At 44.9% G+C, this 17418-nt stretch overlaps 1 protein-coding gene across 3 annotated transcripts in view; it reads left to right on the top strand.

The window, feature by feature from the left end:
• The window catches only part of PRKCB (protein kinase C beta), a 268543-nt gene that overhangs the window by 206971 nt on the left and 44154 nt on the right, over positions 1-17418 (top strand). For all 3 annotated transcript variants that reach the window (XM_087729053.1, XM_087729052.1, XM_087729054.1), the window contains 3 exons: positions 6186-6277; positions 6457-6519; positions 8433-8571. In XM_087729053.1, coding sequence (XP_087585179.1) covers positions 6186-6277; positions 6457-6519; positions 8433-8571 — 294 coding nt within the window. The remainder of the gene's footprint in view (positions 1-6185; positions 6278-6456; positions 6520-8432; positions 8572-17418) is intronic.

Here is a 17418-nt window from a genome sequence, read left to right as displayed (position 1 = left end):
ATCCGGTGAAACAACTGGCCGCTGTGATACAATTGTATAATAATAATAATAATAATAATAATAATAATAATAATAATAATAACAACAACAACTACTACTACTACTACTACTACTACTACTACTACTACTACTACTCCGCCGTTGCCGGTCCCAAGCCCAGATGAGAAAGGAGGAGGGTTGGGGTCAGGTTGGCATCTGGTCCCGTAAAAACAAACCCACCAACCCATACAATATGGTGAAAAAAACAAATAAGAATTCCATACCGCATCGGTCGTCGCGCGGGTTAACAAGGGCCGCGGCGGATGTTGGGGTCCCTGGACATCCGTCGACAAGTGGGCTACAAATGGACCAGCCAACAAAACGACAAAAATATAGTGCAGATGAAAACCGTGCCATAATGGCCTGTTACTACAACTCAGAGCCAGAAAAAAGAGGCTATTTAAAGCGAATGTATGAATTATGGAAACAACAATATCCAGATTCAAATATTAGTGAACAACGACTAGCAGATCAAAGGCGATTTATTATACGGAATAAAGTGTTTAGTGAAGTTGAACATGAGGAAATTCAGGCAAATTGCAAAACCCAAAGAACAATATCACAAGCGGAAATAACTGATATTCAAGACACAACTAAAGACATTATAGTAGAACTCCCAGAAGAAGCTCTCGGGGAGGAAATAACATCACCACCACTAGAACCAGTTATCACTGAACCAACTGATGAACTAACTCAAAAACAAAAAGAATTGAAGGATAAGATCATGGAGCATTTTCTGCTTAATGAGGAAAGGCAACGTTTACCATCACTAAAAACTGTGCCTAAGAAAATTTTGGCCCCTATCATGAAAATGGTTAATGCAGTGTTTTCAACAATTGAACCGGGATCCATCTTGGAAACAAATCAGTTAATATACAGCGCAGCTGTAATAGTCACCAATGCATTAAAATTAAAGTACCTAGTCACACAACAGAAAAAGCATCAAAGCCAAAGTGGAAAATCCATTTAGAACAAAAAATCAAAAAATTAAGGGCAGATGCCAGTAACTTAAAGAACATGCATGAGCAACGGCTTAAAAACAACAAAATCATAGATCGGCTAATCAGAAGATATAGATTGGATACAAGAAACATCAATGAAGCTGTAGAGATGGTAAAACAGCAGATAACAGCAACAGCTAGAAAAATTGAAAGATATGAGGCACGAATCATCCAATATAAACAAAATCAGCAATTTCTATCAGACCAACGGCGTTTTTATCAAAGTCTTAATGTGAATGGTGACACCAAAAGTGAAAAACCAGAAAAACAGGCCACAGTTGAATTCTGGAAAGAATTGTGGGAAAATGCAAAGGACTACAACAAGGAAGCAAAGTGGATACATGACTTTGAGAAAAGCATTGGCAACAAACAAATGCAAGTATTAGAAATAACAACCAAGATGGTCAAAAATCGAATTAAAAAGGTAAAGAATTGGACATCACCTGGAAAGGACCAATTACATGGTTTCTGGATCAAATATCTGACCAGTTTACATGCAATATTGGCCAGGCAACTGAATGAAATTTTACAAAAGGGCCAAATTGATGAATGGTTGACAACTGGAAAAACATACTTGATTCAGAAAGATGCAACTAAAGGAACAACACCTGAAAACTACAGACCAATAACATGCTTGCCAACAACCTTCAAATTACTCACAGGCATTATTGCAGATAACATGATGGATTATTTGGAAACAAACAACATCTTGCCAGTAGAGCAAAAAGGCAACAAAAGAAGGAGCAGGGGCACAAAAGATCAGCTTCTAATTGATAAAATGATATTAGAAAATTGTAAGAACAGAAAAACGAACTTGAATATGGTCTGGATTGATTACAAAAAGGCATTTGACTCACTGCCACATAGTTGGATCATAAAATGCTTAGAAACAACTGGCATTAGCAAAAATATTACATCCTTTACTGAAAAGGCAATGAAACAATGGAGAACTGAGTTGGCAGTAGGGAATGAGAGCTACGGAATGGTTAATATCAAGCGAGGAATTTTCCAGGGTGATTCACTTTCACCTCTTCTCTTCATCATCGCAATGATCCCACTATCAGTAATCTTAAAAAAAATGAAATTAGGCTACCAAACAGCCAAAAAAGCTGAAAAAATTTCGCATTTACTATATATGGATGATTTGAAACTCTATGGAAAGTCAGAAATAGAAATCCAATCATTGACAAATACAGTCCGAGTATTCAGCACCGATATTTCAATGCAGTTTGGCATGGAAAAATGCGCCACTGTATCCATAAAAAGGGGCAAAATCACTGCATCTGAGGGAATTGAAATGCCCAATGGCCAACTAATTAAATGCAAAGAAAATGAAGCCTACAAATACTTAGGCATTCTGCAGTTGGATAACATCAAGCATGGAGAAGTAAAAACTATTGTCAGGCGAGAGTACACCAACAGAGTTAGGAAAATTTTGAAATCTAAATTGAATGGTGGAAATGCAATCAAGGCCATAAATACCTGGGCAATACCAGTTATAAGATACACAGCTGGCATAGTTAACTGGACACAAGCTGATTTGGACCTTTTGGACCGAAAAACCAGGAAACTAATGACAATGCACTACAGTTTACATCCACGTGGTGATACTGATAGACTATATCTGCCCCGAAAATCAGGTGGCAGGGAATTATTACAAGTGAAGCAAACAGTTGAAGAAGAAAAACATGCACTGGCTGATTATTTAAAAGACACTCAAGAACATCTATTAATCGAAGTAAAGAACAAAAATCTACTGAAGGCCCAACAGACAAAACAAGAATACAGAAAAGATGTGATAAAATCAAGAATGGAGAGTTGGCAGAACAAAGCACTGCATGGTCAATTTCTGGAAAAAATAAAAGATAAAGTGGACAGTGAACAAACTTGGTTATGGTTAGGAACAGGTACATTAAAGAAAGAAACAGAGTCACTAATCCTGGCTGCGCAAGAACAAGCTATCCGCACAAATGCCATTAAGGCCAAAATCGAAAAATCCTCTGATGATGCCAAATGCAAACTTTGCAAAGAAGCTGATGAAACTGTTGATCACATACTCAGCTGCTGTAAAAAAATCGCGCAGACTGATTATAAATTGCGGCACAATTCAGTAGCACAAATGATCCATTGGAATTTGTGCAAAAATTATAACATTAAAACAGCAACAAACTGGTGGGAACATCAGCCTGAAAAAGTCACCGAAAATCAGATGGTCAAGATCTTGTGGGATTTCCGTATACAAACCGACAAAATACTGGCGCATAATACACCAGACATCACACTGGTTGAGAAAAATAAGGTCACAATCATAGACATCGCAATACCAGGTGATAGCAGGGTCGCCGAGAAGGAACATGAAAAAATCGCAAGATACCAGGACTTAAAAATCGAAATTCAACGACTATGGCACAAACCAGCAGTGGTAATTCCAGTGGTAATTGGCACACTGGGTGCTATTCCAAAAGCACTGGAATTACATTTAAAACAGTTAAAAATTGACAAAATCACCATCAGTCAAATGCAAAAAGCCGCACTGCTTGGATCTGCACGCATATTACGAAAATACGTTACGACGTCCTAGGCCCCTGGGTGGGGCCCGACTAATAACCAATGCCAAATCCGGCGAAACAACTGGCCGCTGTGATACAATTGTACAACAACAACAATAATAATAATAATAATAATAATAATATGAAGAAGAATGAAGAGTGCCGAATATCTTTGTTTGGGGGATCATTTTCACTCCCAAAGCGGCCAGCTCTGCTTCTGCAATGCAGCGATTTAACCCCCTGGATGTTGGCAGCAGGAATTGGGAGGCTGCAAAGGGCACAAAGGAGGAGCTTTCCCACCTCTGGCTCAGGGCAGCGAGCCATTCTCCAGGCAGAAAAGGACGCCAGGCGCAGCTCCCACAAAGCGCTTTCTCTGCAGCTGTTTCCAGCTGGCAGCTGATAAAGACAGAGGGGCTGCTCTGAGAGCTGCCCTTCCTCGGCAGCGGCTCTTGGATGGCAACAATGCAGGCTTAGAGGATTACCCTCAGACGTCAGCCCAGCAATTGGAGTTGGCAAAGACCGCTGGCAGCCGCCAGAACTCTCCCATCTTGGTGATGAAAGGTCAGCCTGCTGAGATCTGTTTTGCCTCCTCGCCTCTTTCTGACATCTGAAGGGTGTTAGCAGAGGATTAGAGGGCGCAAACCTGCCCGGGGCTTAGCACTAATCGGACCTGGGACATAATCACAGGTTGTAGCAGTGGGTATTGGCAGCCAGGCCAGTGGCAGAAGTGGACGAGAAGGAGCAGTGGGGCTTATTCCAAGCACCGGAACCTTCTGTCTCCACCTCAGCAATGGCTGTATTGGGGGGGGGGGGTGTTCACCAATTGTTCAATATTTCAGGAGCCTGAGAGGCTCCCAGCTGATCGCCAGATGCCAGGTGTGTGTGAGATGCCCCTGGCAGAGTTTTCAGATGAGATTCCAGTAGCTCTGCTAAATTGAAGGCATTGAGGGAGTGGGGGGAGTCAAGGTGCAGCCTGCACTCACATGGCACCTGCCCCATTTCTACATACATGTGATGTGCAATTGGTGTATAAAGGGGGGCAGAATAACAAAATAGCAGAGTCAGAAGGGATCTTGGAGTCCAAGCCCCTGTTCTAGTAGGAGACCCTAAACCAGGGGTCTTCAACTTTGGGACTTGAAGACTTGTGGAGCCGCATGGCTGGCTGGGGAATTCTGGGAGTTGAAATCCACAAGTCTTAAAGGTTCCCAAGGTTGGAGAACCTTGTTCTATGCCCTCCCAGTCAAATGGCGGTCCAATCTTTCTTGAAAGCCTCCAGTGATGGAGCTCCCACATCTCCTGAAGACAAGCCATTCCGCTGGTTACTGTATTTTTCGGAGTAGAAGACACACATTTTCCCCACAAAAAACAGGGTGAAAATCTGGTCTTATACACTGAATACAGCATTTTTGGCCTACTGAAACTCCGCCCCCTTTGCAAAAATGGATGTGCAGAGTGTTTGGGAGGCTTGCAAAGTGCTCCTGGGGGCTGGGGAGGGCAAAAACAAGGAAAAATTGATTGTTTTTGCTTGTCTCCCCTCTCCCCGCAGTCCCCAGGAGGACTCTACAAGCCTCCCAAAGCTCTGCATGACACACACACACACACACCTTTTTTTTTCTTTTGCAAAAAATGAGGCATGCAGAGGGTTTGGGAGGTCTGCAGAGTGCAAACACTTTTTTTAAAATTTACCTTTTTGAAATTATGGTGTGTTTTGTACTCTGGTGTGTCTTATAGTCCGAAAAATATGGTAATTGTTCTGGCTGTCAGGGCAGGGCTTCAGTAGCATGGTTGTGACTGCCATCTGGACTTTTCTGTCCCGCCTCCACCCCAGGGGTAGATGCCCCTGCTTCAAATTTCTCAAAGGCGCTGCCTCTCTTGCTATGGGAGCAAATCCCTACAGGACACAACTTTGGCTTGATCTCCTCCACGGTGGTCCTGAACAATGGAGCTCCGGGTAGCCAATTAAAAGACAACTCAAAGGCCCAAACCCGCCCTTCCCACTTTGCCTTGTCTCTCCTCTAATCTAGAAATGTCCCCTTTAAGTCCCCATCTCCCCCCTCCTTCCCCTCTCCTCTCATACCATCTGTGCTTTCCTGCAATATGTCTAATCCCACAAAAGGAAGTCAAAGGGATTCTTTTTTTTTTTACTTTTTAATATCAAAAAGGCAACCAAATCCTTCCTTTCATCGGGATTTAAATTGTCTATTGCGGTGCTGCAACAGACTGACGGTGTCCTGCTGAGGACCTGTCCTCCTCCCGACTTTTGCAGTTCAGCTGCATGGAATGGCATCCCTTCAGGACACGGGGACTCCTTCCTGCTGGATGCAAAGCCAGGACACAGGAGAGGCTGAAGGAGGAGGTCACCAGAGGCAAGGCCACTAGGGCCACAATGGGACCATCAAAGCCGTGCTTGTTTTTGACACGCATGGCACATGCTTCAATTGCACAGCTGCAGCCACTGCCTTGACTTTGCAGTACAGGCCCCACAGATGCCCCCCAGCAGAGTTTTTCTAATGGAGAAGAAAAGGCATATTGCTTTGGTGGCTTCTTTTGACTTTGGTTAAGCATCCTCCACCGTTTCTCTCCCCTTTTCTCCTAGGACCGCTTGTATTTTGTGATGGAGTACGTGAATGGTGGTGACCTCATGTATCAGATCCAACAGGTCGGGCGATTCAAGGAGCCCCATGCTGTGTAAGTCACCACTGCCATTCCAGGGCGGTGCCAGGGCAGGGTGTGTGGGTATATATCTGTGTGTGTGTGAGGATGTCTGTCATCTCCCTCTGAGGACCGATGATGCCAAGGGCCTCCTGTGCCAGGGGCTGAGGTGGCACCTCCTGGCCTCTCCATTACTCTCCCTTCTTGACTGGCAGGTTCTATGCAGCTGAGATCGCCGTGGGCCTTTTCTTTCTGCACTGCAAAGGGATCATTTACCGGTAGGTGGGCTCCTTTCCTCACCATGACTTCCCAACCTGGGGTTCCTGGGGTCTGGTGTGGCCCCACGCCCGTGGCCAGCAAAGCCTTCTTCCTCTCAGAAGCCCCACTGGGGTGGATCAGAGGAAGGCCTTGGTGGCATCTTACACTTGGGCAATCTTGATGAGGCACAAGTGGACTGATGGGTCACAGAGGAGGACTGGCAGGCCAGGGACTCTTTGGGTCCATCGCTTTGGCATCTGAGAAGCATCTGGAGGTCCCCCAATGGGACTTCTGGAGAAGCAGCAGAAAGGCAGAGCAGGACCATGAGGCACCATCGGATTCCAGTAAGAACCCCCAGGCTGGCTGCCCAGCCAAGGCCCCAGAGAGCTGTAAGGGGGCAGCAGGGGGTCCGGCCTCAGAAGCAGCCCCAGCATCTCCTGGAGAAGCAACCAGTTCAGCTCCGGAGGGAAAAGGGAGCTGCCTTTGTTCCCTGCTCCTCTCCTCCCCTCCCCCGCTCCTCCAACACGCTGCATCTCCTCCTCTGCTGCCTGCCTGCCTTCCCCCAAGCAGGCTTTGACCTGCTCTTCTGGCAGCAGTTTGGGAATGAGGTAGCGGCAGCTGGAGGGTGAGAGATGGTGGCTGTGTTCCACCAGGTGTCATTGAACCAGGATGATGTGCCACGGACCCTCTCTTGCACACCGTGATGCTCCTCTTGCAGATCCCTTTGAAGCCTGCAATGTCGGCCTCCTCCCCAGATTTCAGCTCTAGGGCTCCAGGGGAGGAGGATGGGCTGGAAGAGCATGGAGAGGGTTTTCCTCCCGGAAAGAGGGAGAGCCAGGCTCCGCAGCATTTGCGCTTGGCACTGGCTATTCTGACCTTCCACTCGCTTGCAGAGGCCGCTGCTTCCTTTCCCAGCGGAAGAGAGCTGCTTGCTGCAAATGCTCCCGGGATGGAGAATTTAGCAACGGAATTTGATTTCCATCCCCAGACCTCTCCTAAACCTTGATGGGCCTAGCCAAAGAGGCTCGCTGGATGAGACTTGCATCCAGGGCAGGGAAGGCTCTGCTGCCCTCCCGATCCAAAGGAATGGGGCTAGGGCGTTTCTGTACTTCAACAGAAGACAAACCTAAAATATTAGGGAACCGCATCTCTGAATGACTCTTCTTCCCTACTTATCCCCCTGTTTCCACCATTTGCCTGCCACTCGCACCCTCAGCCACCATCAACCAGTGTAGGTACTCCTCAACTCATGGTCACAATCAGAAATTCTGTTGCTAGTGTGGTGATGGTTAAGTGAGTCACACCTAATTTGACCACCTTTTTTGCCACAGTTGTTAAGTGAATCAGGTGGTTGTTAAGCAAATTTGGCTCCCGTCATGGACTTTTCTCATCAGAAGCCAGCTGGGGAGCTTGCAGATGTTGATCCCATGGCCCCCAGATACTGTGACCAACGTAGTAGATACATGCTGGTTGCCAAGGCCCTGGATTTTGTCCAGGTTACCATGGGGATGCTTGAGCCACTTAACAAAAGTGGCAAAAACTGGCCACAACTCTCTTAACAACTGCTTCACTTAGCAATGGAAATTCTGGTCCCAGTTGCCATAAGTCAAGGACTACCTATAGTCAGCTTCCAACTAAATGTCATTCAGTGGAATACAATTTCAGTTCCAAGGTCTGATCTCAGGGATCTCTCTCTTTCTCTTTCCCTTCTCTCTTTCTCTCTCTCTCCTTTTCTTTCTCTTTCTTTTCTCTCTTTCTCTCTTACTTTCTCTCTTTTTCTCACTCACTTTCTCTCTTTCTCTCGTTTCTCTCTTCTTTTTCTTTCTCTCACTCACTTTTTCTCTCTCTTTCACTCTTTCTCTCTCACTCTCTTCTCTCTTTCTCTCTCTCTTTCTCTCCCCTCCCCCCTCTTTCATTCTCTCTGTCACTGCAGAGACCTAAAACTTGACAACGTGATGCTGGACTCCGAGGGCCACATCAAAATTGCTGATTTTGGCATGTGCAAAGAGAATATCTGGGATGGAGGCACCACCAAGACTTTCTGTGGCACGCCTGACTACATTGCTCCTGAGGTGAGCCAAAAGCATCTCCTGTCCCTGCCTTAAACTTTTGTTGCTACTTCCCAGCAAAGGCTCCAACTTTCATCCCAAGTCCCAAATCTGCATTATGTGACATGGAGGTTAGTTTGGGTAAAAAACAAGTAAAAATCAAGATTTCACATTGCAACCTCACAGAATCTAGGGATTTGTTCACAGGGCGAGAACTGGCATAAGTGCCATTGTTTGTGTCAGATGTGTGGGTAAGTGGGAGGCAAGGAAGAGGTGCGGAGGGGGAAGAGAGCAAACAGTTCTGCCAACTAATCGCCGGGCAGAGAAGCTGATAGAAGCCAATGAGAATTGGTGAATTCAGTTCTGGCCTTTGAAGAGCCTCTTGATGAAGCCAAGAGGATACACGGGGAGCTTCTGTGGTGTGGCTGTGCCTCAGACCGAGGTGTCGTTGTTGCTTATTTCCTTAGCAATAATGAAGATAGATACATCATCCCTAAATCCTTGGCCTTTCAGTCTCTCTACTTGCGGTATGCGCGCACACACACACACACACACTGCATGCATGGGCCATGTCGTGATTAATTGGGATTAATTCTTTAGCCAAGGTGAAGATGCTTAAGTGAGTAAATATTGGTTGGAACCTTAATTAAAACTCCATTGTCACTGGTGCTTGTCCTTCAAGGAAGGGAAATGGGCTATAAGAAAAACCAGTTTGGTGATCTTTATGAAAGCCGTATGAACATCTGAGTCAAGGAAAATAGTTCTGCTCCTTCTCTGAGCGATGCTAAGCCATTTTGCGCGTCCTTCCTTCCCAGGGAGATATTTAATTACTATCCCTCATGTGTGTTATTTTCCCTTGTTCTGCCAAGATTAAAACGGGAGCCCTGCCAGGGTGATTAATGCTCTTTTGGAACAGAAGAACTGGCCCTGTGCTTTGCTGGGCAACACGGCTGCATCTCCAAAATGCTCATTTTCTTACGTTTTGCTTTCAATTAATTAATTTCTTTCAAATGTAAGGAAGAAGAAGACCTGAAATTGCACCCCACAATTTTAACAAAATAAAGATAGGACACAAATACATCGCTTGGAGAAGACAAAAAATAAATTCCTCCTTCTTTCAGGTGTAACTGCAGGCAGAGACACTTGTGTGAGTGTCTAATCTCCAAGTTCTTTTCTGTCAAATCTCAGGTTTAATGAAGTAACCACAGAGCCTCCCCCTCCCCCACTCCATATGCCTCCCACAGCATCAAGGCTACAATCCCAGGAGGTCTGGAGCTTCCACCTAAAAGGTACCCAGGTTGGGCCACATCTTCTTCTTCTCCTTCTTCTTCCTTCTTCTTCTTTCTTCTCATTTTTTCTTCTCCTTCCTTCTTCTTTCTTCTTCCTTCTTCTTTTTCTTCTTCTTCTTCCTCCTTCTCCTCCTCCTTCCCCTCTTCCTCCCCTCCTCCTCCTCCTCCTTCTCCTACCATATCCATCATCAGACATTGGCAATCATATTGGCAATCCTATTTTTATCAATAGCCACACAAAAAAGTGCTGTTGAGTTTTGCCCAAACCAGTCCCTTAGATTTTGACGCCCTGATGTTCTTCTTCTGCCTGGACCTCCTTTGCCTTCAATCTTTCCCTGGAGGATTAAGTGAAGGATGCCGCATTTTTCTGGATGTCATCCCATGTTCGAAATATTCTAACTTCCTCTTTTTGATGGTTTGGATGGGCCAGATGCTGCAACACGGTACTACCGATCATGCCAGGGGGAAGAGGGCAAGAAACGGGCACTTAAATACCCCAGAATTTCTGGGAACTGTTTGGAATTCTTTTTTCTTCCTCATGCAAATAATGCTGGCAGTAGGGGAATGCCTGGAGTTTCATGGGAGGGAGAAACATTTTTCTTATTTTCTCCAAAAGAATTTTTCCCCCAGGCACAGGCTTTCATATCACTGCATTGGGAAATAAAGAGGGAAAGGTGAGAGCCCAACCTGCAGGCACTTGCTCTCCTGGTGAGGAAGAAGAAGGGCCTTTGAGATGAAAGGTTTGCTTGGATGTTTCCCAGGCAGAAGCTTTCCTGCGTCTCAGGTGCTGCCTTAAGGGGGGCATTTCTGTAGAGAGCCAAAAGGAAGGCTGGAAGGCTGGCCTCAAAGCCCCTGAGCTGGGCTGCTTTTCACCCGGGTTCTTGCATGGGCTTCTGTGCACGTGCAGGGCTTTTAAGGCACTGCCAGCCCTGTCAGGTAGGCTACTCAAGAACAGCCACCGCTGGGATCCAAAGAATGCTGCTTTATTCAAGATTCTTTATTCTGAATCTTGAAATGTGTTTATGTTTATGTTTATGTTTATGTTTTTTTAATTTGTATGCCGCCCCACTCCCGAGGGACTCTAACAACCAGAGGAGGGGCGGCTAACAACCAGAGGAAGGTGGGGATACAATAAGACAAAAGACAGACAGAGTAAAAACAACAACAGTCATAACGATTCAAGTGGGGCTGGAAACTCATCAGCCGTCCAGAGATTCCTTCTGCCTCATCTAAGACCAAATGAAATCCAGATGGGGTGATTTTGAGTTTTTCCCCCACAACCTTTCCAGTGTTCATGAGATGGAGGAGCTTGCATCTTCATGGCTTGTTTGTTCCTCCCACATTCCCAAAATAGGTTGCCTTCATTTACCTGCACCTTCCTGCTGGGCCAATGTAGAACTCTTGCCTCACCTGGACCACAAGATCTGGGAGCCCTGCAGAAGACCAGCCTATGTGCTTGGCCTCCCCACTCTTCTTCCTGGCCGGATGTCCGCATAGGTCAGAGGGAACCCCAAAGAGAAGCCAGCTGGATTACTCAGAAAGCTACAGAAAACTCTCCCAACGAAAGCTGAGTAGACATAGCATGGATGCAGCCAACTCAGCTGGCTCAGTGAGTTGTGTGAGGCCAGCTACTGAGGAAGAATCAGAGGGTTAGGGTCTCCTGCCTTTGCCCTCTGATCTGCCTCCTTTCTGGAAAAAAGCACCTGAGAGCTCCTAAGTTGGATTATGACCGGGGGAAAGGAAAAAGGGGCAGGGGAGAGGGGGCTGCTGGACTTAGGGGGGGCTTTATTTTGAAATGCTTGCCTGGATTTAGCTGCTTTGCATACATCATTTGACTGCCTTCTTGACATAATTCTGCTCTTTAGAGTGTTTTATGAGACAATTAATGCAAAATGATTTAGAAAAGCTGCAAAGCAGATAAGAAGGGTGATGAGGAAGGCTTAAAGTGACTCGCCTTGGCCTTCTTGGGAGGCTGCTCTCCCCCCCCCCCCCCGCCCTCCCGCAAAGCCTGAAGAATTGCCATCTGGGGGAAGGACCAGGTTGCTCCAGACTGCCTGTGAATCTCTTGGTCCCCTTTCAGAGCACTGGAGATGTTAGCAAGGCTTCTGAAGCTCCTCTCCTGACAATAAACTTGATCGAGTCTGTGTAAATTTCACTTCAATTACCATATGATTTGCATTCGTGTTTGAATACATGAATCTTTTCAGAATAGAAATCTGTAATTAAGATGAATAAACAATGTTATGGTTTGCATTAAGTAGCAGGCCGCAACCCCCCAAGCCATCCAATATGGCCTCATAAAATGATTGACACTGGAGTGCCCAGACGATGGGCTCCTCTGTTAAATGACAGCCACGAGGAGGAGCTGGGAATCTTTTGCAGCCCCATCGGTGTTTATGGTGTGGCCAGATTGAAGCCTTCGGGAGCTCCAGGTGCAGATGTTGCAAGGCAGAAAAAGGCAGGACTACCTGGAGCACAGAACAGTGGAAGCAGCAACAGGGAAAGCTCAACACCATGAAAGATGAAATCAAAGAGCCACATGCTGACAGGCATCAGTGAACTGAAACGAAGTAGAATTCGACGCCGGCAGTCAGAAGAGCATTCTGGTTGCCACTCAGGACACCGCAAGGAAAGGAGGGATAGGGCTGCTTTCATAGGAAGGAGAGAGCAAATTGGGACCGAATGACATCAGTTAGACTTCCTTGGCAACCCATCAACATGACGATCATCCAAGTTTATGCCCCAACCACTGAGGCAGAAGAGGAGGAGGTTGATGATTTTGATGGTCAAGTTGAAGCTGAAATGAGATGCAAGTGACATTACAGAATACCAGAATTGGAAGGGACCTTGGAGGTCATCTATTCCAACCCCCCGCTCAAGCAGGAGATCCTATGCCATAAGTGGCCCTCAAATATGAGAACATTGCTATCACGTCACCCCTCGTCCTTCTCTTCACTGGACCAGAGAAACCCAATTGGCTAGACTAGATGTGCTGCTTTTGGCTGCAGACCAAAATGCCAGTGGCGGTGGGGGGTTTCATTTGGGAAGAAGTTCTTGTGTGCAGGTTCCAAGTCAACCAAAGCAGAAGAACAGAGACCCCCTCCCTCATTCCCATGATAGGCTCTTGAACCCTCCATTTTTAGATCAATGGGAATTGCTTTCAAGTCCTGAACCTTGTAGATACAGGCCATCCCCTGTTCCCTAACTCTGTCTTTAATCCAGATTTCTATTTAAGCCATGACTCCTTCTTACTTAGGGACTGTGCCAAGGTTCTGACTAATGAACCCAACCAATTCAGCACTCCAAGCTTTCTCAATGGACTGTTTTATTGAATACATCATTTTGGCACTCATGAAAACAAAACCAGCTCTAACTATTTCCCGTGGTTTCAGCATAATTAAAGAATAGATCATTCCCTCTCTCATTGTCACAGGTCAAATTGTCCAATTGGGTGTTCTGACATCTCCCTGGCAACTCCTCCTAGTCTCTGGCTAGCATCTATTGAGATGACCTTGGTTCCCACAGGACTGTCTGTTGTAATTGTCTGCTGTGACATTCCAACCTCCCCATTCCCAACTGTGTTGCAATCTGAGAAACGGAATGATGGCTGTGGCAGGCCTGATCCATTTCGAAGTTGATAGACTTCCTATTACTAAAAAAAAAATGGATGGCCTTGTCCTTCCTCGAGCTGACAAACTGCGGGAAACAGGCTGCATTTTTAAAAAGTGCCGCTTCCCTGGTTCCTGAAAGCCACACAAAGCTTCAGTGCTAGATCAGCTCAAGGAAAGAGAAAGCTGTCCTCCATTTTTAGTCACTGGCAATGCATTCGTATCTCGGGCTTCTCCTTCAGCAGGACATTCTTAACCTGTGATGGACAATAGAGATCCAGACAAACTGTGGATGCAATCGAAGAGGTTGTTAAGGATGAAACTGTGACCACGAAGCAGAAGAAAGAAAACTGGATGGCAGAACAGAGGAGGAAAATTGCCAGGAAGAGAAGCCAAAGCCCAGAATGACAAATATCTCAGAAAGGAATATAATAGAACATATATTAAGCAGAGTATATATTGAGGGACCTGATTTGGAAGAAGATAACAATGGTTTTAAAACTGGACAAAGAACCATCAATTACCTGTGCTATGTTGATGATACTGCTCTGGAAAGCTGAAGATGCAAAGGACCTACAAGCCCCAAAGTGAAAAAAAGGAACGTAGAGGATTAAACAAATAAATAGGAAGAGCAGCCAGTCTTAGGATCGACAACTTATCAAGGAGAGATGCAACCTAGAATTAAGGAGAACTTTCCTGTCAGTGAGAACAATTAACCAATGAAAGGCTTGGGCTCAGAGGTTGGGGGTGCTTCATCCCTAGGGGTTTTTAAGAAGAGATTGGACAGGCGCTTGTCCAGAATGGCACAGGGTCTCCTGCTTGAGGAGGGGGTTGCACTAAAAGACCCCCAAGCTCCCTTCCAACTGCTATTCTGTTATATTCAGAAGTGATGATCTGTATCTATAAAGAACAGTTCAGGTCATAGATTTCTATCACTATGAAATATAATGTTGGGCTTTGAAGCGAAACAAAGCATTGATGCTTTTAACATATGGATATCAAAGAAGAGTCTTTGAGAATTCTAGTTTCTCAGAACCAAATAATTTTTTCTACTCTTCCCGAGGCCAGGTTTACATTCCAAAATCTGCTAGCCCTAAAGGAGGGACAATAATAATTTCATTCTTGGAGAAGCCCTCCCTGGATTCATGAATTTTGCCAATTATGACCCAATCACAATTACTTTAGGGAGGAGGCAAGATGGTTGAGAATGGGCTATCCTTGCAGCTCTAGACACTTTGAGAAGACATCAGTCATTCTGACTCTGGATTCAGGCAGGGTTTGGGGACCAAATCTGCCATGGTTGCCCTGATAGATGAACTTCTGCAGAAGAGCTATGGAATGTTTTCTCTATTAATTCTGCTTGATTTTTGGGGGCTTTTAACCCCCACAGCCATGGTGTCATGCTGGATAATCTTTAAGAGTTTTGGATTGGGGGCAGGAATGCTGTGAATGCTACAGAACGCTCTTCAGCCTGCAGTGGGGTTTAATATCTGCCGAGAGAGTTTGTGTGACTATCCTAGGCTGAAAAGATGACAATTGTATTTCTTTTTATGTGTTTTTTGAAATATATTTTTATTATTTTTACATTTAAAACAATGCAGTACCGCAGAGTCGAAGTGACCATATATTCACGTTATATACAATTAGTCTCAACCATTAACTATTAGCCTACTTATTGCATTGTCTATCCTTCTGTCCAATCACAATATATACAATTTGTTGCAGTCTTGTCACCTTGTCTTATACCAATCATAAAATTTGTTCCAGACTTCAAAATATTCTGATTCCCCTTTATTTTTAGGTTCAAGAGTGCGCCTACCTGCTTCCGCACAGGCCAACACTTTTCTGATTATATCTAACTCTGATGGTGTATTTTCTTTTTTCCAATACTGCGCAAAAGTTATGCGTGCTGCAGTTAGTACATGTATAATTAGATAGAGTATATTTTTCTTAAACCCCCTCCGGTATTATGCCTAGGAGAAAAATTTCTGGTTTAAACAAAATTTGGTCTCCCACCTTTTGTTCCAACCATGATTGAGACAATTGTATTTCTGTATATTATCTGAACCAAGAGAACCTGTTTGTGCATATTTTGAACTAATATCATGATGTAAAAAAAACCTGAAACTGGATCATGACCAGATGGCTGTGAGGTGTCTGGGTACAGGAATTGGGAAGTTTGCATATCTCAGTGGCTTGTACTTTCCAAAATCCAAAATCATTGGAGGACCAAGTAATCATCCACCAGGAACATTTCAGAATTCCAATAGAGCAGGAACGGACCTTGGATCCAGCCCCCTGCTCAAGCAGGAGACCCTATAGCATTTCAGACAAATGGCCGGGCAGTCTCTTCTTAAAAACCTCCAGTGATGGATCATCCACAACTTCTGGTGGCAAGCTGTTCCACTGGTTAATTGTCCTCACTGTTAGGAAGTTTCTCCTTAATTCCAGGTTGCTTCTCTCCTTGGTTAGTTTCCATCTATTGCTTCTTTTCCTGACTTCAGGTTCTGTGGAGAACAAGTTGGCCGCCTCTTCTTTGTGTCAGCCTCTTAAGTACTGGAAGACCTCCCCTAGTCCATCTTTTCTCTAAACTGGCCAAACCCAATTCCTGCAGCTGTTCTTCATATGTTTTAGTCTTCAGGCCTTTAATCATCTCAGTTGCTCTTCTTTGTGCAGTTTTTCCAAAGTCTCAACCTCTTTTTTGTGATATGGTGACCAAAATCGGATGCAGTATTCCTGGTGTGGATTTACTAAGGTTTTATAAAGTGGTACTAATACTAATTTATTGGCATGAATTTATTTCTTACTACTATAAGTCACTTTTTTCAGCGCCATTGTGACTTCAAACGGTCCCTAAATGAACTATTGTAAGTCAAGGATTATCTCTAGTAGTCTATTGGAATATTACATGCACATTTAACCTCACACTTCAATCAGTGTACTGGTGTGTGAAATTCAAACATTCAAGAAAAGGCTTCGTGCACCATAGAGAGAAACCATAAGCTCTTATGTGGCTGCTCTGTTTTGACCCAGTTAAGTTTCAGTGAAGCCTTGTAGAGTTGTAGGATAGGTTGACTTCCTCATTGTAGTCCATTCTTTTTCAAGGACACCTTTTGTCCTTGAGTGGGAACACTTGGCCTCCTTTTATACATGGGCAGTGGACGCTTGCCTAATGATGTTTTCATCCTTTTAAATGATGTGGGGTTCTAAGGGGTCTCCAACTTGGCAACTTTAAGCCTGGAGGACTTCAACTCCCAGAATTCCCCAGCCAGCTCCAGGCTTAAAGTTGCCAAGGTTGGAGACCCCTGTTCTACTAAGGCAGTTTCTCAAGCATGGCCACTTTAAGACACCCTGACTTCAACTTGCAGAATTTCCCATTAGCCATGCTGGCTGGAGAATTCTGGGAATTGAAGTCCAGGCATCTTAAAGTGCCCACAGTTGAAACGCTGCTCTGAGGAAGTTAGGTGTAGATTTGGTTACATTTACATAGTTATCTCCTGTTGTTCTTGTGGAATTCTTTTATTTGTGGCTGTGTCATTCTATTTCCATGGAAACTTCCTTCTGTGGGTATTTGCTGTGAAAGTCAGATAATAAATATTCTACAAATATGTAGCATAAGGACTGCAAACAGTGAGATAAGGGAGCAGGTGCTGGGGGGAACATGCTTGGGGGAAAGAAGACTTGCCATTGCAGAAACCCGCGTCTCCTTTGTGAGAGGATTGGTTCCCATAGCGCAAGACTCCTAAGCAACCAGCCTTCCTTTTCCTTCCTTGTAACTGGGAGCTGCAGCTTATGAAAAACGTTGGCCTTTTAATCAAATGGGCTAGTCGGAAAAGTGCTGCCAGAAACCACCACAGATGGACACGGTTTCCCTCCTCTCCACATTTCCTATCAAAGCACTGATGTCACATTACTCTGACCAAGGCTTCCCAAGAGCATGGAGCAAACTCCTTGTCCTGACAAAAACCCCTTTT

Source organism: Thamnophis sirtalis, unplaced genomic scaffold, assembly GCF_051295495.1.
Source record: "Thamnophis sirtalis isolate CommonGarterSnake01/CBP01778 unplaced genomic scaffold, rThaSir2_p1.2 scaffold_14, whole genome shotgun sequence".
Taxonomy (NCBI): Eukaryota; Metazoa; Chordata; class Lepidosauria; order Squamata; family Natricidae; genus Thamnophis; species Thamnophis sirtalis.
The sequence above is the reverse complement of the archived record's forward strand: the minus strand, read 5'-3'. Positions and strand labels throughout refer to the sequence as shown.